This window comes from Rhinichthys klamathensis, unplaced genomic scaffold, assembly GCF_029890125.1.
Source record: "Rhinichthys klamathensis goyatoka isolate OS25496 unplaced genomic scaffold, OSU_Roscu_1.1 h1tg000147l_1, whole genome shotgun sequence".
In the NCBI taxonomy this organism is placed as follows: Eukaryota; Metazoa; Chordata; class Actinopteri; order Cypriniformes; family Leuciscidae; genus Rhinichthys; species Rhinichthys klamathensis.
Window position 1 is genome coordinate 647,829 of NW_026606682.1, and position 27,083 is coordinate 674,911.

The 27,083-nt window shown below is 37.5% G+C and overlaps 3 protein-coding genes across 6 annotated transcripts; 1 reads left to right on the forward strand and 2 right to left on the reverse strand.

Annotated features, from left to right (window-relative positions):
- Positions 1-192: 192 nt before the first annotated feature.
- On the reverse strand, positions 193-6,901 carry bin2a (bridging integrator 2a). Of its 3 annotated transcripts, none has more exons than XM_056257915.1 (14): positions 6,747-6,901; positions 4,695-4,850; positions 4,105-4,185; positions 3,961-4,015; positions 3,782-3,876; positions 3,292-3,387; positions 3,069-3,176; positions 2,800-2,885; positions 2,327-2,402; positions 2,149-2,231; positions 1,913-2,017; positions 905-1,331; positions 700-766; positions 193-582 (listed from the first exon to the last, which is right to left on the reverse strand). In XM_056257915.1, the coding sequence occupies exons 2-13, from the start codon at positions 4,785-4,787 to the stop codon at positions 710-712; spliced, it is 1,362 nt and encodes a 453-aa protein (XP_056113890.1). In that variant the 5' UTR covers positions 4,788-4,850; positions 6,747-6,901; the 3' UTR covers positions 193-582; positions 700-709. The 3 variants fall into 3 exon arrangements, with proteins under 3 accessions (XP_056113890.1, XP_056113889.1, XP_056113887.1); XM_056257914.1 differs by having other exon boundaries at positions 700-778; positions 4,695-4,807; positions 6,747-6,900; XM_056257912.1 differs by having other exon boundaries at positions 700-778; positions 6,747-6,899.
- On the forward strand, positions 5,687-11,835 carry si:ch211-210c8.6 (uncharacterized). Its single transcript, XM_056257917.1, has 5 exons — positions 5,687-5,911; positions 7,044-7,149; positions 7,298-7,404; positions 7,858-8,030; positions 11,473-11,835. Exons 1-5 carry the CDS (start codon positions 5,752-5,754, stop codon positions 11,758-11,760), a joined length of 834 nt encoding a protein of 277 aa, XP_056113892.1. The 5' UTR covers positions 5,687-5,751; the 3' UTR covers positions 11,761-11,835.
- Positions 11,836-12,083: 248 nt separating this feature from the next.
- On the reverse strand, positions 12,084-26,505 carry racgap1 (Rac GTPase activating protein 1). 2 transcript variants are annotated; one of them, XM_056257904.1, is made up of 17 exons: positions 26,372-26,505; positions 25,748-25,838; positions 25,436-25,638; positions 25,211-25,353; positions 23,752-23,821; positions 23,552-23,605; positions 23,390-23,467; positions 21,724-21,841; positions 21,134-21,285; positions 18,383-18,547; positions 18,155-18,250; positions 17,872-18,070; positions 14,839-14,944; positions 13,883-14,015; positions 13,645-13,771; positions 13,437-13,548; positions 12,084-13,343 (listed from the first exon to the last, which is right to left on the reverse strand). In XM_056257904.1, the coding sequence occupies exons 2-17, from the start codon at positions 25,830-25,832 to the stop codon at positions 13,268-13,270; spliced, it is 1,917 nt and encodes a 638-aa protein (XP_056113879.1). In that variant the 5' UTR covers positions 25,833-25,838; positions 26,372-26,505; the 3' UTR covers positions 12,084-13,267. The 2 variants fall into 2 exon arrangements, with proteins under 2 accessions (XP_056113879.1, XP_056113878.1); XM_056257903.1 differs by having other exon boundaries at positions 26,368-26,499.
- Positions 26,506-27,083: the final 578 nt, after the last annotated feature.

Consider the following 27,083-nt stretch of genomic DNA (forward strand, 5'->3'; position numbering starts at 1 on the left):
AGCGTTTCCTCCTGCCCGCTCCCGTGAAGAATCAAACAATGGTCGCATTCCACGAAATGACTAATATTAACCAGCAACCACACCAGCATGCTAGACTAACCTCTGAAAAATAAAGAACGGGGATTTGGATCATTAGTTTAATTGCTTGAGTGTGTAATGAAAAAAAAACAATGAAAAAAAAAAACAATAGGCGAGTGGTAAGTTAATTTTTAGTAATAGTTTTGGGTTGATTGTCAAGTAGTACATTATAAACATTTCCATTGTTTCCTGTGATCATTTGTCGATTAGATAAATGGATGTCATATAAAGAGTAATAGCTATATCTAAAAACATTAAAATCCATAAGAAGGAACACCACATGTGAAGGATAAAAGACAAAACAGGAAAGTTATTATATTCTAAAAGAAACTGTACTTGAATTAAAACCCAGAATTTAAACATTTCTCTGAAAAAACATATCTCAAAAGATCAGGGATGGAATTTTTTTTTTTATCCAAGTCAGTACAGCATTTGGAAATCCTCTCTTATGTTGTGAATTTGCTGTCCAATTCCAGTGTATTTCCAACAAACAACGCGTCTTTTCTGTAAACATATGAATTTGAAATGAAATACACATTAAGCCATTTGCTCATATGGATTAAATGAAACACATAATCACAACATGAGTGTGAGATGTAAGTGCTCTCACATTTTACTGACCTTTTGTCTGCTATTTAGGGGCTTCTGTTTTCGTTCCTTCCTTCACCTCTCCTGACGGATGGTCACCCTTGTTTACAGCCTTGAAACAGGTCAGATAAATAAAAATCACACCTCTTTTTGATTTACATTGTTATGTTTCTTTGAGGAATGAATATAACAGCTATACATTCAGAATGGAATGTATGTTTAGGGTTACAGAACTCACATAGCTTGAAGCATCAGTTTCTTTCACATCTGATTTAGGGTCACGAGCTATTCCATTCTCCACACCAGAAGGCCCATCATTCTCCACCTTCTCAGATGATTTTTGATCTTTGATCTTGGAGCATTCGGCGGGACTCGAGTTGCTCTCATCACTGTCCTCCTCAGAAGACTCCTCCTCATTTGGCGTATCCCCCCGTCCATCTTGACTTGAGGCTTGCGAGGACTCTTTCTTTTCGGCTTTCTTGTCTTCTAACACTGGTTTATCTTCAGAGGTGCTGGTGTCATCCACCTGTGGCTCGTCCTCTGTATCGTCTAATCTTATAGGGCCGCCTTTTGCACCAGAGACGTTCTCATAAAGGGGTAGAGGGCTGGGGCTGTATGACCCATATGCTGGTCTGTCAGACCTAAAACTGGATGAGTTGCCTCTCCTGTAATAGCAAATGTATGGAGAATTATGTTGGTTTGCATCTTGAAAACAGATATCCTATTCATTTATGTTATGCGTGCAGTAATGTATATACAGGTAGACCGGGGCTAGTTGTCATAAGTCAATATAAAGTTTTGGCAACAGATTTTAAATCATTTACATTGTTATTGCCCAGTTAAAAAGATACAAACTTTTTTTTTTGGTGTAAACATGCCAAGTTAAATGGGTTAAGTTGTCACATAGGGAACTAATAAATACCTGAATATAGGCTGTTTAAATGTATATATAGCTAAACTCAAATAGTAAAACTATTATGAGCCACAAAACATTCATTCTGCAATAATGGGAAAGGTTAAAAAATATACTAAATTATTATTTTGGACAAGTGATATTGTATCAAACAAATAAACAAACAAAACCACTGCTAGTAAACAAGTATTTGTGTAATTTGACTTTTGATTTAAAAATAAATGTTGTAACTCTTCTTTTATATAACTAATCATGCACATTCACCAGCAGATGGCATTAGTTCCCAACTTTTTAAATCTGCAAGGCAAAGAGAAATTGAAATGATGATTTTACCTGAGAGAGTCCCTGGGGCTGTAACCCTTGTGCATATCATAAAAGCTTTTAAGTGATCTGGGAGACAACGTGTCTCTAAAGGACCTTCTTTTCAAGGAACCTGAGCTTAAAATGAAACAAAGAGAGTCATTTGTACTAGATTTGCCAGCTAAAGTCTTACTGCAAAAAGTCTTACTGATATTTAACTTGTTTATTTAAAAAATATGTATTGAAGAACAGCCTATAAAGCCTTATACCGGTTCAAATTCTTCACGACAAAGCTCTTGTCTGGATGTTGGATGCTCAGCTCTTTCATCACAGTCTGTAGAACCTCGTTGTTCTAGGGCAAGAAACAAAACAAAACAAAAAGTAGTTGCAGATCATGAGGAATCACTGTTCATTGATTCAAGCTGTATTTTTTTACTTTTGGTTTACCTTGGTAATTTCCTTGTAGAAGATGTCTCTGAGGTTGCAAATGGCTTGGAAGACTGTGACATAGCAACCAATACGACTATAGAATGCAGAACAAATTGGCCAAGTTTCAGTTTGTAGATGTAAAAAAAAAAATGAATTCATTTTTCTCATCTAAAATGAATTAATATATCTATATATAGGCTATACTGACCATAAATTGAGCAGGCGGTAACACTTTATATTACAGTCCTGTTCCCCGTGTACATATTATGTATTGTAGTAATTACAATAACTGGGTAATAAAAACTAACCCTGAATTTATTAACAAGTACTTTCTTTGGTAAGTAGACGTACAGTAAGTGCATGTACTGTAAAATAAAGCGAAACCATATAATTTATAGCCATTCAAAATCTTTATGATATTTCATTTGTTTAATGAATTAACATTTGAACAAGTTCCATCTGTGCACTATAAAAACAACTCCAAAACTCACGTGTCAGATAGAATAGGCAGTTCCATCTTCAGCTCCCTGTTCATGTCCTCAAATATCACCTTGGCTGCATTCATCTCGTCCTCTGCCTTAAAACAACAGCACAAAGGAAAGTCCCATACATCTGGTCTTCATAAATCATGTCAGTATGATGCTAGTTATGTCATGTTTGGAAGTAAAGAACATGATTGGAAGGTTAGAGCTTATCTGTAAGGTTACAAACAAACTTACTGAGTGACTGTTGCTCAATGTCGGTCATAAAATAGGCTTACCTTTCCAATTTTGATATCATCCTTCTTTTTAGCATTCTGCATCCCTGTCAGGTGATGACGAGCAGAATCATAGTCTACGAGTTTCCTGTTTCGCTTGGCCACTCTTTCCTGAATCATGAAGAAAAATAGTTGACAGACGAAACTGCTCATTTAAAAAGAAAAAGAAAATATTGAGAGCTTTGTGTGAGATGTATGCGCCAATATGTCAGGCAGCCGTTTTTACCCTGACATCTGGAAACTGGCTCATGTAAGACTCCATAGTGATTAATGCCTGATCATGCAGCTTGGACTCATAATCTTTCCACAGAAGCTCTTCTCCCTTTGGAACACAGAGAGCCACATTTGTAATAAAAGCATAAATGCAATCTGTTCATCATATAAAGCGATCACGTCTCTTCAGAAAATTTGGACTAAACCGGCCGCTCATATTCATATTCGTTTTACGATCTTTTAATGAACGTTTTGAAGCGCCAAAGTGTCAGTTGCGTAGCTGCCAATGGAAACGATCAAAAAGATCTTTGTTTGTGTTCCAAAGATGAACGAAAGTATAACGGGTTTGGAACGACATGAGGGTGAGTAATTAATAACAGAATTTTCATTTTGGGGTTAATTATCCCTTTAACTGACAATGTCCTGGCAGAAATGTAGCCTATACCAGCCATATCAGTTTTTCTACAGAATTTTTTTCTTACAGTGTGGTCTCTGAGACTTACCTCCACAACTTCCCCAAGATCTTCTACACCATCCCATTTATCGTCATAGGCATCAAACAAGGACTGAAACAGTCGACCTGAAGCATCCTTCATTACTGTTAAACATCAAGCACAATAAAACATGTCAGTATTCCTGTTTAAGCTTATCTCCTGCACGAGTCTCACAGTAAAGAGCCAACCTGTGACAGCGTTGAGGTACGCTTTAAGGTCCTTGTATATTCTGTATCCGTCGCTCTGCAATAGAAACCACAAGGAAAAATGAGGTCAACTTTTGATCTTCAAAGCTGTTACTTTGGATACAGTAGATGTAATGTAGCCTATACCTGTTGAAATTGGAGGTTCATCACACACTGCTCAAAGTGCTCATCTTTGGTCTCCTCAGATTTGCCAAGTCTCTGCAAAACCTGCAAAGGGATCACATATTACAACGTGCCTACAAACACCTGACAGCCTTGACAAGGGTATTCTCCAAGTATACTGCCAGCTATGCAATGGATGTTACACCTGATCCTTAAAATATTGATAAGCTCACACTGACAAAGAAAAAAAAGCTTCCTTAGAGTTTTAGATCCTAAGACCTATTCATCTGACTTCACCAACAATCAGTTTTGAGATGACAAGATATGAAGGGTTTAACAGGTGAAAACAGAAAAGTAAATGGTGACTTGGTCAGGCAGACAAATTAAAACAATTCTGGGAATAAGCAGAGAAGGAAGCTGCATGTTTGTATTGGTTCTTATTGATGGAGTAGATAAAGCAACTTGTGCCAGCTACTCCCATGTCATGTGACTGAATCGATTACTGGATCAAGATAACACTAAAGTTTCTGCGCTCTCAAACAGGAAGACTGACAGCATTGGAAAGCACACCGGCTCTCTTAACTCTACTGTGTTTTATGATTCCAGCCACGTACCTTCTCCTGTGCCCGGCTGAATTTTTTCTGCACCTGTTTAGCAAGCACATTGGCCCCTCCTTTTGAGCTGATGCTGGCCTTGCTTTCTGCCATGTTCTTCACTTGTATTCAATCTGGAATAATGTTTCAATAGCCCTTCAAATTAAATGGCCAACCCTGGAGAATAAAATGAACTTTTTAGAGCAAAAGACAGTTGACTTGGTGTCCTTCGCCTGTATTCTGTCTGAGCCTAAACACACCTTCTCTTGTTTTGTTTTTTTACAGTCATAAGTCATAAATTTCTTATCTTTCAGGTTGTGACTTGAGCACTTTGGAGGCCCCTGAGTCATATTTCATGTGAATGGGTATTTGATGTAAGGGCCCACTAGTGGAGTCAGAACATTGAAATTATATTATATTATATTATATTATATTATATTATATTATATTATATTATATTATATTGTATTATATTATATTATATTATATTGAACTGAGCTGAATAATGACACTATTATCTTCTTTAGAGCTGCTTCACAGCTAAAATTGAAGTTGTTTCAAAATGAATGAATTTTGCAGCATTAACACCATTATTTTCCTGTTTATTACTTTGAAGCTGCTTAGAAACAATCTATATTGTAAAAAGTGCTAACTGTATAAAAGAGATATGTAGAAGTTTGTCACATTTGCACCTATTTTATACTATTCTATTGTATTTCATATAACATAATGAAGATCAAACATTCAACTTGTTCTATTCTATTCTGAATCAAATAAGTGGAAGTAAAATTTTGCATGTCTATTGTTTTATATTGTGTTCTGTTCTAGGCTACTATTCTATTATGGGTCCATTATGGGTATTTCTATTCTATTCTATTCTATTCTATTCTATTATATTCTATTATATTCTATTCTATTCTATTCAAGCAGTACCTAATACATAAAAAGCATTGTAGATATTCTCAAACTACAGTTCCCATAAGCCACCATACGCACAGAATCAGCATTGGCCACTCCTCCTCTTCCAAGTGTGTATGTTATGAACTTTGCTCTGCCGTATTTTTTTCTATAGGGTTGTATGTTTGAGCTCAAGTTCGCAACATTGCTGCTTCTGAACCAGCTGGAGATGATCATGGGAAGCACGTTGGCCAAATGTGCAGCCATCGACCTGGCCGTTCAGTGGGTCGGATGGGCACTAGCGTCTACTCTCAAAACTGAAAAGTTTTACGACTTGGCAGGTAAATGATTTATCCAAAAGGCGTAGTAATCACGATCTTGATATAGTAATATAATATTTGCTGCTTAATGTTTATGCATTAGATTGCACACGCCTATATGGTATTTCGTATGTGTGTTGTATCATGTGTTTCGTTGGGTCGCAACTTGTTTTTACTTGTTTATTATGAAAAATAGGTTGTTATCAAAATGTATTATGAGACGGTGGTTATCTAAACTACAATTAGGTGTTGTGAAACCACCATAAATACGTCTCCACCCACAAGACACGATCTTAAACCAGCTTAATGAAAGCGCATGATTTCCCCCTCCCGTATTTCGACAAGCCGTCCTTTTAACCAATCAGACAAATTACTCTACAGAGTAGTCGTCGCTTGATTGGCCAAACTATGGATACGTCACTGTCAATCATTCAGCTAGAGGCGGGACTTGTCAAAAACGGATGGGGAAAAAATAACGACGTTAACTCGGATATGTGATCTTTTATATAAATAACTTCATGTGCAATAATATAATTATGCTATTTTAATTTTTTTTTAAATTAAAACGTATGCATAGACCTCGAAAATCAGTTATATTAACAGTGGAAAAATACATTTTAAACTTCTGTATAGATTTTAAAATACATTATCACACAAACTATCATAATTTTCAACACAACAGTAATGTTTTATACAGCATATATTAAGAATTTTGACAGTTATACTGATTATAATTGTATTCATTGCATATAGAAAGTGATCATATCTTGAGAACATTAGGATATGATTATCCATGTAGTAATGCAAATTCTTATTTTCTACATAAAACAAAAACAAAACAATAGCTTCTACTTACCTGTCAGCATTCAATATGCATTTCTTTTTAATGGAGTACAAAAATTATCCAACCATTTCAGTCTTTCAAACCCAGGTTCCTGAGTGCTATTCCCTCTTTCTTTCTCTTTGAGAAGTGTGCTCTTGAGAATCCTTGAACTTTGCTACCAATTGTCTCTATGTTCATTGGTAAAATATTCAGTGAACACGCCTCACTTTTAAAATGGACGGACACAGGTGACTGGCTGCTCTGCCCATATCTGGAGGGATATTGAATGCCTTATCAGTTTAACCACAAATTCATTTTGTTGTTTTGTAGGATCTGGTACCTATATATTGCTGGCTCATCTGAGTCGTGTATGGGGCGGAAATGGACACCTTAGACAGAACGTACAAACTGGACTTGTTACTGCCTGGGGACTGAGGTAAGATAGATGGATAGATTGGATTGGAGTCTGGTTGCTTTAACAGCGTTAATAAAAGGGAAGTCAGTCCAGCTTCATGTTGTATTAAAGTATATATTAAGGTCTGGTTAATAAGTCAATAAGTAACAGATTGGGCCTTGTCCTGCAGACTTGGGACATTTCTCTTTCTTAGAATCTTAAAGGAAGGACAAGACCGGAGGTTTAACAATGTCAGAGACAGCCCTGGGACATTCTTTGTGTACTGGACCATGCAAGGTATTTCAACTAAGGCTATTGATTATTTGCATAGTTACTGCTAATTGATGGCTGAAGTTGGCCATACGTGTCCAATCCTTATCAAAACAAAAAGAGACAACTAGGAAAGTAATTATATTATGAATCACATAAGGAGAAGTTTTGCACCTATTCTATACTGTTCTGTTTTATATCACATAATGATGATCAATCATTCAATCTATTCCATCCTATATCTCTATTCTATTCTATTTTGAATCAAATAAGTGGATGTAAATTATTGTGCATCTATTCTATTACATTATTTATTATTTGCATAGTAGGCCATACTTGTCTAATCTTTAAACATCACACTAAAATAATGTCACAAAAAAAAAGAACTAGGAAAGTAACTCTAAAAAGAAATTCTACTAAACCCAGAAGCGTAATAGACTGAGTAATAGATTGAAACTTGTTTTTTCTCCTTCTTTCCAGCTCTGTGGGTATTTGTTACCCTCTTGCCCACCCTAATTCTAAACAGTGAGAGAAGAGACCAGCCCCTTGGCCCACGTGACTACATCGGTTGGGGAATATGGGGGCTGGGTTTTGCTACAGAGGCCATTGCCGACCAGCAGAAGTGGAATTTTAAGAGTGATCCAGATAATGCTGTGAGTAATAACTTGCACTGATAATAATAGGCTGATAAGACTACTCAGTTGTGAAAGCTAATGACATGTAAATCATATAATTCATATCATAAAAATATATTTTAACATAACTACAGTTTTATGAGACCTGCACTCTTGACAGATTACAAACTGGATCAAACTGGTTGTTCTTAACCCTCTGGTTGTCTTTGGTCATAATGAACCAAAAGAAAATAGTTTTTGAAAAAATTTTACATTATCGGAATTATACAAATCTTGGTGACTTTTGTGGCACTTGCCATGAGAATACACAAAAAAATGTAAACATGAACAATTTTTTGGGGTGCAATCTACACATCAGCAACAAAATAGTCTTTGAGAATGTCTAAATATATATCCAAATGCAAACATAATAAAATAATGTAATTATGTCTGAAATTATTCTTATTAGCAACTGGGAAAAGCACAGCCCTATATATTGGCTATACAGGCATCTAGTGGTTACACAATGGTATTACATATGATTTTATTTATTTCTTCCAGCAGATGGCACTAATCTGCCTTTTTTCTAATACCGTTGCTATATTTTTACTTAAATACTGTATTAATTGAAAATAATATAATAATTCTATAAAAAAACTTCTTGTATTTGTTTTAATATATATAGACATACAGGTCCTTCTAAAAAATTAGCATATTGTGATAAAGTTCATTATTTTCCATAATGTAATGATAAAAATTAAACTTTCATATATTTTAGATTCATTGCACACCAACTGAAATATTTCAGGTCTATTATTGTTTTAATACTGATGATTTTGGCATACAGCTCATTAAAACCCAAAATTCCTGTCTAAAAAAATTAGCATATTTCATCCGACCAATAAAAAGAAGTGTTTTTAATACAAAAAAAAAAAGTCAACCTTCAAATAATTATGTTCAGTTATGCACTCAATAGTCAATACTTGGTCGGGAATCCTTTTGCAGAAATGACTGCTTCAATGCGGCGTGGCATGGAGGCAATCAGCCTGTGGCACTGCTGAGGTGTTATGGAGGCCCAGGATGCTTCGATAGCGGCCTTAAGCTCATCCAGAGTGTTGGGTCTTGCGTCTCTCAACTTTCTCTTCACAATATCCCACAGATTCTCTATGGGGTTCAGGTCAGGAGAGCTGGCAGGCCAATTGAGCACAGTAATACCATGGTCAGTAAACCATTTACCAGTGGTTTTGGCACTGTGAGCAGGTGCCAGGTCGTGCTGAAAAATGAAATCTTCATCTCCATAAAGCTTTTCAGCAGATGGAAGCATGAAGTGCTCCAAAATCTCCTGATAGCTAGCTGCATTGACCCTGCCCTTGACAAAACACAGTGCACCAACACCAGCAGCTGACATGGCACCCCAGACCATCACTGACTGTGGGAACTTTACACTGGACTTCAGGCATTTTGGCATTTCCTTCTCCCCAGTCTTCCTCCAGACTCTGGCACCTTGATTTCCGAATGACATGCAAAACTGAGCAACAGTCCAGTGCTGCTTCTCTGTAGCCCAGGTCAGGCGCTTCTGCCGCTGTTTCTGGTTCAAAAGTGGCTTGACCTGGGGAATGCGGCACCTGTAGCCCATTTCCTGCACACGCCTGTGCACGGTGGCTCTGGATGTTTCTACTCCAGACTCAGTCCACTGCTTCCGCAGGTCCCCCAAGGTCTGGAATCGGTCCTTCTCCACAATCTTCCTCAGGGTCCGGTCACCTCTTCTCGTTGTGCAGCGTTTTTTGCCACACTTTTTCCTTCCCACAGACTTCCCACTGAGGTGCCTTGATACAGCACTCTGGGAACAGCCTATTTGTTCAGAAATTTCTTTCTGTCTTACCCTCGTGCTTGAGGGTGTCAATGATGGCCTTCTGGACAGCAGTCAGGTCGGCAGTCTTACCCATGATTGCGGTTTTGAGTAATGAAACAGGCTGGGAGTTTTTAAAAGCCTCAGGAATCTTTTGCAGGTGTTTAGAGTTAATTAGTTGATTCAGATGATTAGGTTAATAGCTCGTTTAGAGACCCTTTTCATGATATGCAAATTTTTTGAGACAGGAATTTGGGGTTTTCATGAGCTGTATGCCAAAATCATCAGTATTAAAACAACAAAAGACCTAAAATATTTCAGTTGGTGTGCAATGAATCTAAAATATATGAAAGTTTAATTTTTATCATTACATTATGGAAAATAATGAACTTTATCACAATATGCTAATTTTTTTTAGAAGGACCTGTACATGCTGCCTAATTTTGAGGTGAATATTGTCTAGTGCCATGAAATATAAAATAATAAATATTATTGAAACAAAATATCGTAAAAATTTCATTAGAATTTTTTACGTTTATTGTCTTCAGTCTGTTTTAACCATTGAGGAAATGTGAGCCCTAAGTGAGGAAAACCAGAGGGTTAGAGAAGAATGGCATATTTTTTATATGGGCTAAATTTACAAAAAACAACTAAATGTGAACCATTTGTGTGCTCTTTAAAAAAAGAAACAGCCTGTAACATCTAAATTGGCATAACAGGGCTATCTGTTTGTCCAACCAAGGGCAGACAAGGGCAGGATGAAACAGCCAGGGTACGTTTTAATCAGCTCCCTAGTTCAGTAGTCAGGGCACTGGCCAGGCAGTCGGCCATTTTAAGGGCTGTCTCAATCGCAGAATCCTTTCAGGGCACTGAAACTTTCACTCCCTAAAAAGTCCCACAATACACTGTAAAAACCAGGGAGCATCGAAGCTTACTATGTTCCCTTAACGGAAGTTCTGAAACACGAAATTAAATCATGTGAGCCAACTCACAACTACATGCGATAGATGTTTTTTAAAATACAAACCATTATTTAATTATATTTCATCATAAACATACATCGCTAGACAGATAATGAACATAACCTAGCTAACATTTACAATTTATTCACGGCTGAAATGTTGCACGTATATGTAACAAGCAAAATATTTCTCATAATACTTTAAATAACATTACAATGAATTTCAGAAATAAATCTTTGCTGTTGTTCATAAATACCAGTTGTGTTGTACAATGAGGACGTTGTCTTGTCGCCAGAAATAGTCATCAGTGTCCCATTGTGTAGTGAGTCAGCATCCTTTTCTGTCTTACCAGTGCCCGAATTTGTGAACACAATATACTGATTAATGAGCTCGGGAGCTTATTAAGAGACGCACTCCTATATTGGCTTTACCAACCATGTGCATTTGGGGTGGGGATGTTTGTCCAAACAATGGCAGACAGGGGGAGTCAGCCTGCAACAGCTCTATTGGCATAACCAACTGTGTGCATTTGGGGCAGTAATGGCTGACAGGGGGAGTAATGCAAAAATTACACTCACTACAAGAAATCCTGCTTATTATTTGCGAGTGACATTTTAATTAATGTCATGGGGCAAAGGCATTAATCTTATAAGCTTGCATGTATTTGCAGGGAAAGTTTATTCGTCATGGACTGTGGGCATACAGCAGACATCCAAACTACTTGGGGGAGATCCTGCAATGGTCAGGGCTGTTCCTGTCCGCTTCCTCCGTCATGAGTGGACCTCAATACCTCAGTGCGGTTTCTCCGCTCTTCGTCTGGTTCTTACTGAGACATGTTAGTGGGATCCCCATCCTTGAGAAGCAAGCTATGAAGAAATGGGGATCAGACCCGGCTTTCCAGAACTACATCAAGAACACTCCCCTCCTATGGCCCTTCCCCAAGTTTAAAGGAGAATAAAGCATATTTTCAGCACTTGCTTGTGACAAATGAACAATGAAAGCTTATGTGAATGTCTGATATAGACACCTAAGTGAGAGTAAAAATAAACTATGTCCTCATTCCTAGATCAAGTTTCTTAATTATAACAGTTACAGTACACCTAATTACTTTGTAATCCTTTCTTCAAGAAATCCACCAATACTTATTTCTCCATTGATTCAACTACCCAGTCTTCTAACATTCTGGCACACTTTTGTTTTTGTATGTATTTTAAATGTGAACATTTACATCCCACCACTTTTAACTCTAAACCCCAATGAAATGTTTTTTTAAAGAAAAAAAAAAACACAATTGACTTATGGACTGGCAATAAATGAATGTATTTTACAAACAGCACAAGTCTTACAAAATGTCACACCACTCAAATTGAAAAGCAACTAGAATTGATAAATCGACTCCAATGTTCAACATAATAAACAGTTGCTCTTTGAAAACAATGAAAAATGGACAAATCAGCAATGCACACAACTACTGCTCCAGAAACACTGCACCACTGAAAGAAATGATCAATTGCATACAGTGAAAAGCATCTAATCAGTCCAAGTCTTTATACTATAGGTACATTAGATGCTTCAAAATCAGTCAATTCTCCCAGAGGGCACCTTTTTTGCTTATACTTTAAATACGGTATACAATTAAATAAACGGAGACAGAACTGCATATAGACAAATCAATGCCATTGAGAAAATCTGAAATAATTCTGGCCATGTTCGTTTATGAAAGCTAAAATGCCCACCACAACAACCAATAATGTTTTTGCATGCAAATAGCATTCAATTATCTTACATTTTTCTTGCTGTCCTGAATCCCTCTATAAACAACTCTCAGAGGGTTCAATGCATTTCAAACACCACAAATGGATAATTTAAACAAATTCAAAACATCATCAGGAGCATCATTTTAACACAAATTATGTATTATACCTACTGGCTGTGAAATTTAAGCTGGACTATGTTTAAAAACACAGTTTACACTATATAGAAAAATCTGTCACTACATCATTGAACCCTCCAAGAGATTGAGATTTAAGGTAAAGCATAGTCGTTCAATGTAAAGCATAAAATTAGAATATACAAAGTTACAGTCGCAGATTATGCTATACAAATCCTGCATAAAGCATAACCTTTTTGTTCTAGATGCAACAATCAAGTTCAGGTTTCTTCATAAAGAACTCCCAAACTGATGCAGATTCTGTTATTCTATGAGGATTCAGTGACTGATGGAAGTGCTTATATCAGCCCATCGCTTTGGTTGTGAGGATGTTAATAGTACATTTAAAAGTGACTAAAATACAAATGTTACAAGAAAACTAAAAAGAGGTAAGATAAAAAGAGTAGCGTTAAAATGGTTTGAATTGATGGACAAACCAGACATACAATACGCTAGTAGGACAATGTAATATATTGCAGCTGTTTCCCAAAGAAAAGAAAAACTCTTAGCCATGAAGAGCTGAACTGCTTCAGGGCTACTTCAGGAGAGGCGAGGCGAAGAAGTTCCCCTGGCGAGAGACGCTGACTGGAGCTCTGCTCCTGCTAGCAAACCTGAAAACAGAACGGATGTTCATAATGGTTAGCTCACAAATACTCAAACAGCTGTGTCATACTACTATAAAACCCGCTAAGGTTCAAACATACTTTGGAGTGATTGCGTTGAGAGTTGCGTTCTTCATGCGTTGGGAGAGAGAGCTGGACGAAGGGGTCTTGCTCATCTGCTGGTCAGGAGTCGTCACGGGCCCAAACATACTTGCTAGAGTACAAAGAAAGGATGTTGTTATAGAATATCACTATCAGACTTTGGAAATAGCTAAGAGTTTTGTTAAATGTTTGTATGTGAAATTCATACTTTTCTGATCAGGAGTTGCGTGGACATTGGCGTTCTCAATGATCATGTGATTGTGAGCTTGGTCGTTGTTGCCGATCATAAACTGACTCCAGTACTCCACAGGCAGACCGAGGAGACGCTCAACCACCTGAGAGAGAGAAAGAGCTTGGTGGAAAAACTGGTCCAAAACACCATACATTTACAAACTAGACCCAATGGGGGAAAAGAAAAGTGGGGACCTTTAGCCATGAGCACTTACTTTTGGCTGTCGTTTTGTGTCTTGCAGGATGGTCATTGGCTCTGGGTCAGGCACGCCATGACCCACAATTGTAGGTCCAAATACACGAGCCAGATTAGTGCCATCCATCTTTGTATCTGTGCTCTGGGCCACTCTAATGATGACAGAAATAATACCCAAGTTTAATATGAAGTCTCACAGCCTAAAAACTGCCTTCCGAGAGAAGTGCTGGGTTTTAATATCGTATACAAGAATGTGTTGCTCTAAACTAAGCTGGATTGATAGCGGTACTTAACATACAAATTATAATAAAATATAAAAAAAGATATGTAATAGCTTTTTAATTTGGTGTAAATGGAGTGAATACATCAAAACCATACAATGACACTTTTATTGAACTGTAAATGGACTGCAAGGTAGTTCCTTATTTAGCTCCATGTTACATTGTACGCATTTGCTGTTAAAAAACAGGGAAACTACAAAAAAGTGTTTCCAGAATTGATGCCATAATATCTGGTAACAATTTTGTAAACACAATAATACAAATATGTTGTGTTATTGTAAAAACAATGCCTATCAAGGTAATCGAATGCTTTTATGTTGTTTAAAAAAAGAAAATTAAACTTCCAGATTAAACCTTTTTTTCCCCCCCAACACTTATAACTGCTAGATAGAGCATTTACAGCAGCATAAATAAATTAAAATTGCAACACTATGTCAGGAGTATGACCATCACACTAAAAGCAAAGTTTAAGGTAATGGTTAAATACAGGCTTCATATTTCTGCTTTTACACCAGGGTAATTGCCCCTAAATGCCCCAGTTTTTAACAAACTGATCAAATTGCTTTGAACCTGAATTATTCCTTTAAAGTTACAAATGTTAATGTAAGTGTTGACTTTAATAATTAAATAGTATTTGCAAATGGTACAGGCAATAAACCAGACAGTAGAATCAGAAATGGTGTATGATGTTTACCTCTGCAAATGAATGATGAGGAAGGCCAGAGTGTCTCTGTTGGGCTGTGGAAGATCACTGATGTTCTGATATATTAAGGCAATGCTGTTGTCATCATCAGACAGCTCTATGAGAACAGAGTGAATGGTTACTATTGAGTGTACTAATATTAACACATCCATCTTCCCAAGTACACCACGGATCAACATTTTGGGGTCAGTGAGATAAGATTTATAAGATAAGTAATTCATTCTATTATTCAGCAAGGACACATTCAATTGATCAAATACTTTCTATATAAAGAAAAAAGAAATGTTTTAGAAGCGAATCAGCATATTTGAATGATTTCTGAAGGATCATGTGATACTGAAGACTGGAGTAACGATGCTGAAAGTTCAGCTTAGCCATCACAGGAATACATGTCACTTAGTATTAAAATAAGATTAAGTTATTTTAAATAGTATTTCTTCCACAATGTTACTGTTTTTTGATCAAATAAATGCAGTCTTGGTGAGCATGAGACTTTTTAAAAATCGTACCGACTAGGGCTCAGTATCAATTCAGATGTCCCGGTTAGATTTTGATTCACAAGATCTTAATTCGATTCTCAATTGAATACAATTTTCACTGGCCCCACCGCAAAAAAAGTAGTAATAACTGAATAAAATGGGCCTAGTTATTGTTTTTGATAATTATAAATAATAAAACTAAATAATTAAACAACAAGCAAATGGCACAAATAAATAAATGCAATCGAACAAAGACACAAATGAAATAACCAGTGCTTTCAAAGTTTTTCAGGTTTGTCTAACAGTAGTTTTCCAGGTACAGAAATTGAACGAAATAATCTAATGTAAAATAACACTGCATATAATCTTCACAGTACAAATTAAATAAACAAAATTAAAGAAACAAAAAAGTTATTCAATGAAGAGCAGGGAGTGATTTTCCATCTTTTGTAGTTTGATTAACAAGAAGACTAGAAATAAGATTGATGTTAATCAGATATGTTCAATGTTTGCGGAAATAAATATATGAGAAAAAAAAAAAATCGGGTTTGTGGCTTTTGAGAATATATGAAGAGTTTGGTTTCAAAACGCGATAAACGCCATTTTTTTTTTAAATTAGTTACTGCAAAAATCAGTATAAAATCAGTATTGTATCTGGTTGGTATTGAAAAGTCAATGTTTAATTTTAAGTAAAATGCGATATCCGCCGTGTTATTCTGTCATGTTTTCTCCCTTTCTTTCCAAACCGCGACAAACGCCAGTCTCCCTTCTCTGCAGAATGCGAAATAATCACAACGCACCATTCCACGCAATGTAAACAGTAACGGCAGCGCCTTAAATACACCCGGCTTTCTAGTATTTCTTATCTATTTTGTACTTTTCGATCAACAAACAAACAAAAAAATGAATAATTTTGACGGCATTGATGAACCTGTGGTTGTTTCTGCGGTGGGTAAGAAACGTAAGGCATCGAAATCGAATCATTTTCGTGAGAAGATTAAAGCTCCAGTCCGTAACTTTTTTAAGTTAAAAATAATCCAAAATAATTATATTAAAAAAAAAACTTATTCTGCCAGTGGTCAAAACTATCTGCTTGCCATAGCTAGATTCAAACCGGTTAGCTTGTAACAATGATTTTAATTCCAGTGGTACTGGTGGGTTTCCGCGGGAAATTCGAGCATGTCTTTGCGTCATTACGTCACACCCATACACATAAAGAAGGAGTTTCGGCTAGCCGGCTATACTGCGCGTGACGAGATGTTTAGATGTATAGGCTTTTCTCGCAGCACTTTACATAATTAAACTTATGGCATCCAGAAAGATCCAAACAACAATCATCAGTGTCAACTGGAGATTCAGCAGTTATAAAACCCAAAAGACTTCGTACTTCGGATTTAAGGTGGCTAGAGAAAGAGAAAGAAACCGTCTCATGCGAACACAAGGATTTAAACATCGGCGGGGCTTTTGAAAACTGCGTGAACTCCGTGTTTTGAAGGGGTTCAAAACGGAAGAAGAGACGGCTTTTTTTCTGCTGAACAAGTAAGTTAAGACATTTCAATAGTTCAATCGTGTAACAGTACGTTTTCTTAATTCACACAGTTATGGAGTTTCCTCTGTTGTGCCTTTCTCGTTTTGCTATTATGGAGAATATGAATTCTGAACTACACAGGTAACCATAAAACACATTAAATTTAACATTAGTCACGCAATGCTGATGTGATGTTGTTAACATGAACAATTTGAGAACAAAGTAGGCTATAATTTGCACAGTTGCTGTAAATCGCGTTGATTAAATCTAACGAAGCTTATCATGTCGAATGCTTTTTCCCCCTTAGTTGGTCAGAACAAAAATGGATGTTACTTGTTCAGAAGACATTTTCTTATGAAAATTCTTATGTTGGTCAAACTTTCAAAAAGTGAATCTGTGATTCTGTATGACAATATCCACACAGCGCGGTGACTGACAGCACCACTCGCCTCAAAACACTGTGTTCATCCGCGCTGTTTCATGCCGATTTACAACCCACGTAAAGATGATAATTCCGCGAATCACTGCAGTTACAGATTTCGAACAGACAGATGGCGACAAAGAGGAAAAGTTACGGACTGGAGCTTTAAGAAGATGAGGCACTAGGGAGGAGGAAAAATGTTTTCAATCTTCTTTACAGTTCTCAATAAAAATATTATACTAATAAACTTATGTTGTTGTGTATTTTCAAACAGTTTCAATATGAAAAAAAAAAACTTTTATATTGATTCAATGGATTAATTGCATTTTGATTTTTTTTTAAAAATGGATTTATTGCATTTTGGGGGAAAAAATAATCCGTTTTTATAATAAATCTTTGAAAATCAAAACCTGGATTTTAATTTTTTGTTATTATGACCTACAAATGCTATGTAAAAGTTTGAAATAGAAAATGGTTTTCATCTTTCCACTTTCTTGGTAAAGAAAACACATTTTTACTCAAATTAATCTAAATGGATTTATTGTTTACCCTAAACTTTTGAACGGTAGTGTGTACATTCATACATCAACACTAACCAGCAGCATCCATGAAGGCACGGTTGAGGCGGAAGGTTAGCAGGGGTTCTTTGAGGTTCCTCAGGAAGTCCTTAAGGAGGCCTGTGATGACATGGATATCGTCCACCTTGCTGAGCAGGGGAACGTTTTTCCCACGATGGAACTTCTCTTTCAGGTCCTTGACCACACGATCGGAGCCAGACACCCGGTAAAGACCAGTCTGCCGAAGAGATACGCAGGTTTTCAGAACATAGTTCTTGTTGTCCTGTGTTCTAGACTGAATCCAGCATCTTTATCAATTTACCTCATGTAGGCCTCTCTGCTCAATCTCATTAACGCAGTGCACCACTAGTGAAGGAATCATGGGAGAGGTGGAGGACACGTAGCTTGCAAGGGTGCCCTATCGAAAATCACACCAGGTTGATATGTTTAATGAAGAGTACAACACAGCCACTTAGTTTAAACTTATCAGCATGGAAAAGAGGGAGAAAATATTCGAGTTGGATGATAAAGCTTCATATAGATTTGTCACCTCTCCACTTTTGACTGGAGTTCCAGTCATGTTTGGAATGCAGGGCAGAGGGCAGCGCTCGCGGCATTCGGGGTGGGACACAACACGGCAGTCCCTGCACTTCAGAGAGATTTTCCCAAATTTGATCCTCTTACCACATGGCACACAAGACTCTGGTTTGATCACCTAAAAAAAAATAAAAAAAAAGCCAGGCAGATATGAGCTGTGAGGACTATAAACACAGGCCACTGCTAACCTATCTAGACCAGGGTTTTTCAAACTGTGGGTCGCAGATTGGGAAGAGGTGGGTCGCGCAATCACTATATTGGCTGCAGCTGAATTTACATTTCATGAGTGACACATACAAACAGGTTGCACGATGAACCAACGTTAAATAGAAATCGATATATTGCTTAGAGCGATTTAAAGTTAAATAAATATGTCAGTATTGTGTTTCATGAAGCACGCGCGTGCGACTTGTTGTGATAACAATTTTCACCGTCTCAGAGTGGCTTCGGTTCATTAAAGTCCCACTACGATCATATTTTGAGCTATTTTTAAACATTGCCAGTGGTCTTTAAATTATGATTATGCCATTTTTAGCCAAAATCACAAAACCTGTGCCGTTTTCTGGGACTTCGCTTCAGCAGAGCGGCAGTAGCTCATTAGCAATTCGCCTCTGCGTTGTGGGCGGAGCCGTTGGCATGGAGACGACCCTCCCCCTGCCCGTTGCTGAGAGCTCTGTCTCTCCCGCTAGCTTACATCCCCAATACCGGTGGGGCAACAGTATTATATACACGTTAATTATTATTATCCGAAGTTAATCAAAGTTATCACCGATCATTATTTCACTTCAAGACGTCGCGTGTGGAGACGCCCAGTGGAGTTACTACGTCACAACTCCAGTCTATTTTAGGCCGGCATTTTAGCGTCTGCTACTGATTCACAGCCATTTGAATGTAGAAATACTCAGAAATACAACTTTGAGCTTATTTTTCTCAAGGTATGTCCTCTAACATCAGAAAAATGCCACAAGAACATGTTAACACCTAGAAAAACATTATTTTCATCGGAGTGGGTCTTTAAGCAGTTTGGTGCGCATTATTAACGAGAAGAAACTCGTTTACTCCAATCACTGCACTGCATTCTGCATGAGATCGCATTACACCGGAGAATTCAAATGTCACGAAAGGCTGATTCAGGTCTGGGCTGCGTTTCCCAAAAGCATCGTGAGCTAGTTGATTGTAGAGACCATTGGTGGCAATGGTTCTACAATCTACTTATACGATGCTTTTGGGAAACGCATTAATCTCTGTCGTCTGTTCAACACAGCGCTGTTGTCTTTCAGAGATATGGTCGTCATAAGAGTGCATTGTTTTGTGTTCCCTCGCATGCATTTTGATACCTACCAACGCATAAGGAAAATATGTAAAAAGTATTTAAAATGTATATGAGCACGAAAGCGTTTTCTGCACTGAACAACGCAATGAGTTTAACAACACTCGCAGCATAAATATTAGTATTGAAATTCTAGGTCCTGGGCATACTGTCAAACAAGATTATAAGTCTATTCTTTTTTTTATATTCTGATTTTTTGTCATATCAAACCTTTGGTTAAGATTAAGCTTACTTAATCCTTTTCATTTCTTTAAATTTGTTTTGCCATGTTTGGGTAAATCAGTTCAGGGCAGCAGACAAAAACTACTCAGTATTCTTCACATTATTTCAACAGCCATTAGTATTATATAGTTGCCACTACTATTTTAATTCTCAAACTTTTTGATAATGTACCATAAGTTTGTATTGCAATTAAACTTATATGTCATACTATGACAAGGAACAAAACTGCTCTAAAGAGAACTAACGCCTCCCATCCCATATTCATGCTTTAAAATTATTTTGGTGGGTCTTGAGATAGATTATTCTTGTCTACGTGGGTCCTGGAATGGAAAAGTTTGGGAAACCCTGTTCTAGACAACTTCACTGATTATAATGGGAAATTACATTGTTTTGTGTCAGTTTTAAATACTGCAGAGCATTTTTTTTTTTGGGTGGACATTTTAGATAAAATACAGCCAGATATCTCGCTTTTTACTATGATAATGGCAAAAGTCAAACGAACCAGACTTTGGGGGTCAAACGTGCGCCGGCACGGTTCAGATCACCTAGTGTAAGTACACTCTTAAGGTGAAGATACACGGGGTAACTTTGAGCCATGTTGCCATCAACAGGCAACCAGGTGAGACACAGGGCCCACGGCCGATCTAAAGTATCCAGATAGAAATTTTTTGCCCATTCTCAATGGGAAAGCACCCAAGCAACATTGCCCGGCAACATTGCTCAAAAAAGTGGCCCCGTGTATCATCACCTTTAGTCACGATATAATGAAAGTTGTGATAGATCTTTTCTAAACATAGTAAAACAGATGGTCGGAAGAAAGATGGGAAAGAAGTTGGGTGGGGTCTTGGTTCTATCCATTAATTGTTGATTGGATGAAGGCAGAGCTGAATGCAAGCTTGGAGTTGATTATAAGAGCGTTGGCGCTTAAGAGGCCTGAACGAATGGAAAAGTCCAGCATACATCACTAGAGAGAAGTCTTTTCACTGGGACGGTCCAGTTATCATTTTGATTAATTTACAAAGTCAAATTTAAAACGCATACATGGATGAATAATTTAAGATATGATCTAAAAAGTAAACAACCATCTATGGTTGGGACTCAAGAGCAATGCATCAAGTGCATCTTCGCATCTTAGAAAGATTTATATCCTACCGTTTTGGAGACAAACTCATGCAGACGGACACCTCCGTTGCCCTGGGGAGTGCTGGGCTCTGCTCTGCTCTCTCCATTGGGCTGACTGGGATGCTTGAACACATCCATAGACTGAACAGAGTCGGTGTCAGCAGTGTCCCACTCCTGAACAGCTGAAGAACAAAAGCAGAGAGAAGCCCTGCTAACTACGGCAGAATACTTAAACAGAAATGCAAAGGCTTGGGGTGTGAGAAATGACCAGGGAAAAAGCCCATACGAAATAGACCTCATGAAAAAACAAATATAAATAAATAAGAGTACCAGGCTGAAGACTCAACAAGGGGTCAATTTAAAATGCCCCAGAGTCCTGCAAACCACATAATGAATTATTTAAATTAATCTTTGACCCTGTTCAATAAAACAACGCATATTTATGATACGGCAACCACACATCCTGACTCACTGCGGATCTTATTTATAATACAGCAGGCTGCACATTATTATTCAATCAATAGCAAGAATCATATAATCAATGACTCATGCAAATATTCTCTTGCTCTGCACTTGCACTCTCACGAATGACAATAATAAACTTAGTGAAGTGAGCTTACCAGTCTTTCTGCGGCTCCTGGTCCAGTACGGAACAGCCTCCACTGTGGTGACCGCCTCAATGGGTCCGCCATCAGCGGGCACCGTCACGGTGGTCTTAGCCACCAGAGACTCATTACCCTGATAAAACAGAACTCAAATTAATTAATTGTCAAACAATTTCTAACTTACTACACATTCACCTAAAATAGGGCCAGTATAAACTGGACATTAACATCAACCCGGGAATAGCTTGTTAACTTGGCTTTTACAATGTCAAGAGTAGGCCTGTCGCGATAGTCAATAAATCAATTAATCGCACGATAAAAAAAAATGAGCTCGATAATTTTTCCGGCCGCGATAATTTCCATTTGCATGCTTGTTTGTTTTCCTCGTCTCTCTCTCTCTACCAAAGAGACTGGATGACAACTCTTGGTTCCTTAGCGTGAACTAGAGCTTAGATTCTCTTCCCGAGCCCAAACTTGACCGATATTTCCCGACACTATCCTCGGGCCGGGCCCTTGATCTAGAGGCGTGCACTCCCAACGCAATAGAGTGCGGTGCGCACTAGATTTGATGGCCGAGTGTGAGTGCGGGCACCGGGCGGTAATGCACTCACTTTGTGTGTGCGGGTTGCGGGAGAATACAACGATTCGCGGGACTCCTGCAAACTAGAAATATCTATGAATAAAACATTTAAAAACCAATAGATTTTTATTCAACTGTTGCAGAAAAGCAACAACAACAACTGAAACAAAATAGAAACGATTTACAGGCCAGAGTTTCTATTCATAACATGTTTGCAGGGTTGAGTGATGTAGCCAATCACAGACGTGAGTTGATTTCTTGAACGCAATGGCCAATCAGAAGCATTTAAAATAGACTCCCCTCACCGCTTAAAAGACTTTTTGTTCAGTGCTGAATTCTGTATGCTGGCAAATCCTCTAATTACAACAAACAAAGTGTGGATATTATGAAAGATTCATTGTGCAGTCAGCTTCATTGATAATAACAGAGATATGTGAGATCGCGATGAACTGTCAGCTTTTTAGGAATTATTAAGGGAGCGCACTTTGCGCGCATTCAGTCATGCCAAACCATGCACGCAGTAGCCTGCTTGCTTTTATGTTAAATTAGCAGTGGTTTGTGTGTTAATGCTTTAATAACAAATAATTTATCATAGGGTAGGGCCGGGTTTTGTTTACATCCATTTTATTTATTGTTTTTGGTATTTATTCAAGTGCATTTTTTTGTTAACAGAGACTGAGAGTCCATTGCTTTTATTGTTTTTGGTTGTTTTGTTCATTTATTCTGGATATTTAAAATGTTTTCCATTTTCAGTGTCTTTAGAAATAAAAGTTTATTGATCTTTGAAAAGGTGTTCCTCCATTATTATGCCATTATCATTATTTTAGATGTAAATGGTCTCAGAACGACAATATTATCGTTTATCGCAATAATGTCCTGGACAATTTATCGTCCAGCAAAATTTGTTATCGTGACAGGCCTAGTCAAAAGAAGATAAAATCTTCCAATAGTCATACTTCAATGGGTTGTAGGGACTGAGGAGAACCGTGGAAACATTAAACCTCTAATGACTAAAGCAAAGCCCAGCAGGGAGCTTTTATACTAAAGAGTCTTTCTCCAATATTAAACAGTCAGTCATGCGCTCATGTAACCAGCTCTTACTTTCTCAGAGGTGCGGCCGGTGGAACGGGACCTCTTGGGACCAGCAGGAGGGCCTTCTGTGTGGTTTCGGGAGGAGCGCTGCATTGAGACAGATTAAATAATAAGATATTGCTTGAAATTTGGAAGTGTTTGGATTAAATGTGAATTTATTTGGAAGCTTACTCTCTTTTGTCGTTTCTTGAGACGAACGGTCCTGACTGCAGAGGAGTCCCAGTCCTTCATTTAAAGAAAAGTCAAATTAAATCAATAAAGGATGAGTCGGTCTAACAAAATTTCAAAGATTCACTTTCTTTCTCTGTGTCAAGTTTGAGACAGGAATACATATAAACTTAATATTTTTAATATTCAAGAAAATGACATACCAAAGAATCATCAGTTTTATCATAGCTGATGTCAGACAAGATAGACGCCGATTCATCAATGGTGGTCAGTCTAGAAGAGACAAATGAAGGTTACAGCAGTAAGAAACAATTCAAGCATAAAAACCGAACCAATTCTTCTGTCTTTTATGACATTTCCTTAAATCCTTGAAGATACAGTACATTAAAAATGCTTTATAAATACCTTTTCAGTCACTCAAGCTGAAAAAAATAATACAACTTTTTATGATTCAATTATATCCTGCCTGACAGATTTCTGTAATATCCAGCTTCAAATTATCTTATTTTAGGGTTCGTTCAGATATTGTAAAATTAAATTCCAGGGCTTTCAAGGACTTTAAGCACCGCTTTTCAAAGAGTATAATCAGAGATCTCACTTAATCAATATCTTTATTATCTTTCCAATTCTAAGGGCCAGATTTAGTAAACAGGGCAAATTAGCGTGAGAGCACAAATCCAAAAAAGCGCCAATGGGAGTGGGAGCCCTAAAAAAGGTACACATAAATAAAAGTATACTAATAGCTAAAACAAAATGGTACAAATTAAGTGCAGCACAAGCAAAATATGCAATGACTGTGGCAACTTTCAGTATGGGAACATTAAAGCACTAGAATCTTCATTGCATAAAAGAGCAAAGTCAAAAAAAGCACATTGTACGAACCCAGGTATTTATATAGCACTTTACACATTGCTTCAAAGTAGCAAATTCATGATGTTAAAGTTGCGATGACACTGAAGTAGCGACAGATTATTTATTCCGTATTGTGACAAAGCCGAATATAATGGATTATCGGGTCTTTTGTAGGTCAGACTGTCAGTCCAAATCTGATTTTAGTGCATACCTGACTGAAATCTGATCAGATTTAGCAAAGAAACACATGAAATATGATTTTTACAAATCTGTTTCGAGCTACATACTGTACATATGTGTTTTGTGTACAAATCCGTTTCAATCCAACTGCTTTGTTTGGATTTCACATGGTTTGTGAGACTTTCTCAGACTACATAAAAGTCAGACGTTGCTATAGGAAAAATGCTAAAAAGTCGCTGCAGAAACAAGGTTGTGTTGTTGCAAAGTGTCGGATGAGCAGAAAATTATAATATAACAGAGACACGTTTTGAAACCAGCAGAGACAAGAGCACGGAATAAAGCCAAGCATACCAGCAAGCATCCTATGTTTCTGCCACTGCCTCAAAAGACACAGTAGTCATAAATTTAGTAAATAGAGAGGGTTTATTTTCATTTAATGCTGACTTTAAATGACACATACAAATGACAGGGTTTAAGATTTAGGTTATACTGCCAATCTCGATGCAGTTTAACTGAAAAGTTAATTGAAAGGCATGCCTCAATACATAATACAATATTACAAAAGTAATGGAATGAAAACTCAGAAAAGCATCATATTACAGAAGTAAAATGGGTTGCTTTTTCTCTTACCGTCGACTAGTGTTGAGGTTTGTGGGATTCTGGGAACGGGCATTTAGAAAGGCCAGAGCTGAGCGCTGCTCCTCATTTAACTGGATGCTGTTACTGGAGCCTTCAGTCACCAGCAGCTCCCGGATGAGCTGGATCTGACGGTCCTGGAGAGGAATGTCTGGTTTGAGCCTAAATTCAGAGAACATGTCTACAGCCCAAGTACCATCCAAAAAGAGGCCTACAAACCAGTTTTGCACAGTCGGCCTCAGCTTTCTGTCTCCGACGGATCTCCACATCCACTTGGTTGCGGGCATGTTTGAGTTTGACCTCCAATGCTCCTCGCTCTGTCTCGGCCTTGGTGAGCACCTCCTTACATGCATTTAGCTCATGCTCGAGTCTCAGCCATTTACGACGACTGTCCTCAAAGTTCAGGGCCATCTGAATGAACTCTGACAATGAGACAAAGAATTGCAGTGAATATTTAGTGGGAGAGATTGAGACAGTGTACTACAGCATGCATGCATTTTATTTCAAATATCCAACACAGCCAGTACTTACGGGGCTCAATGCTTTCATTGAGAACATCAGCTTGTGCCCGCAGGCTTTCAAAAACACTGTGAAGATTGATTACAGCAGTCTCCATGTCCTCCTGCATTGCAGAAAAATATTTTAATTGTGTGCAGTGTGCACCAGTTCAGACAACTTGCTAGATTTAATTGAGAATAAGTCTAGAATAAGTTGATATAAGATTATTGTTAATATCTCGAGATCACACATTCCACAGTTTGGTCATCTGTGGCTTTTCGGTCATTCAAAATATTATAGGCGTGGCCAATGAGGAATATTGATATTATGTATCTGCATAAGATACGCAATAATAGAATAAAAGAAGTAGTTTCAATCTAAAACAGTGAAAGTGACAAAGTAACGTTAGTAATAACTTACTTTTAAAAATACATAAGTGTACTACACTAAAACAATATTAATAAAATAGTATAAAACTTGTTTTTGCTAGGATTATGAAAGTGCAACCGTAACGACAGTCCAAACACGTTTAAATCACAATATGTTCAATGGTGAACAATAGACGTTACAGTAAAACACTAGCATGTGTTTTCTAAGCGGCTCGTCATTAGTAACAAACAAACATTGGTTTGCCATGTAATAATATAACTTACGTACTGTTGTAGACGCCCAGCCTTGTGTGTAAACGATGTAACGTAAGATTATAACTTGAACATATATATGTTTTCCAGGCACAACAGCAGAGCACCGGTTTGTCCAACAAGTTTACCCGGATGTGTTGTTAACGTTCGTCTAAAGGAGTTGCGTTTCAAATTTACCCGCCAGCCAATCATCGCCGCTCGGGCGTGCTGACGTAAGCGCGTTGACGCAGTACGTACATGCAGTGCGTCTGCTTTAAAACAGACTGTAAAAAAAGGCTGTAAGTTACCATGTTTGTTTGTTTTTTTGTTGGTCTGCTGTACCTTTTACCTTCTTTTACTGTCTATGGCTGTACCCTATGGCTGTACTGTTGGTGTCGTGAAAATCAGGTCTCCACCAACAAACTATAATAATTTAAATATGTAGGCCTAGAATTGCTTTATTGGACATGCAATCTCTTTCACTTGATAAACTACAATAATAATAAAATCGAATTATAAAACTGATAAAACTCCCTCTTCGCTGAGTATCTTGTTTGGCTCTGTTATTTAAACCTAGCAAAAATGTTTAATAATATCGGCTACAACAGAAGTAAAATAATAAGACCAGATTTCAGAAAATATCAGTGTTGGTGCAAGTATGAAATATGGGTGAATGACTTCACCGCCCAGGAGTAGCAATTAGGTCTTTGTGGAAAAGTTCAGAGAAAGCTAGTGTATAAAATTTAAAA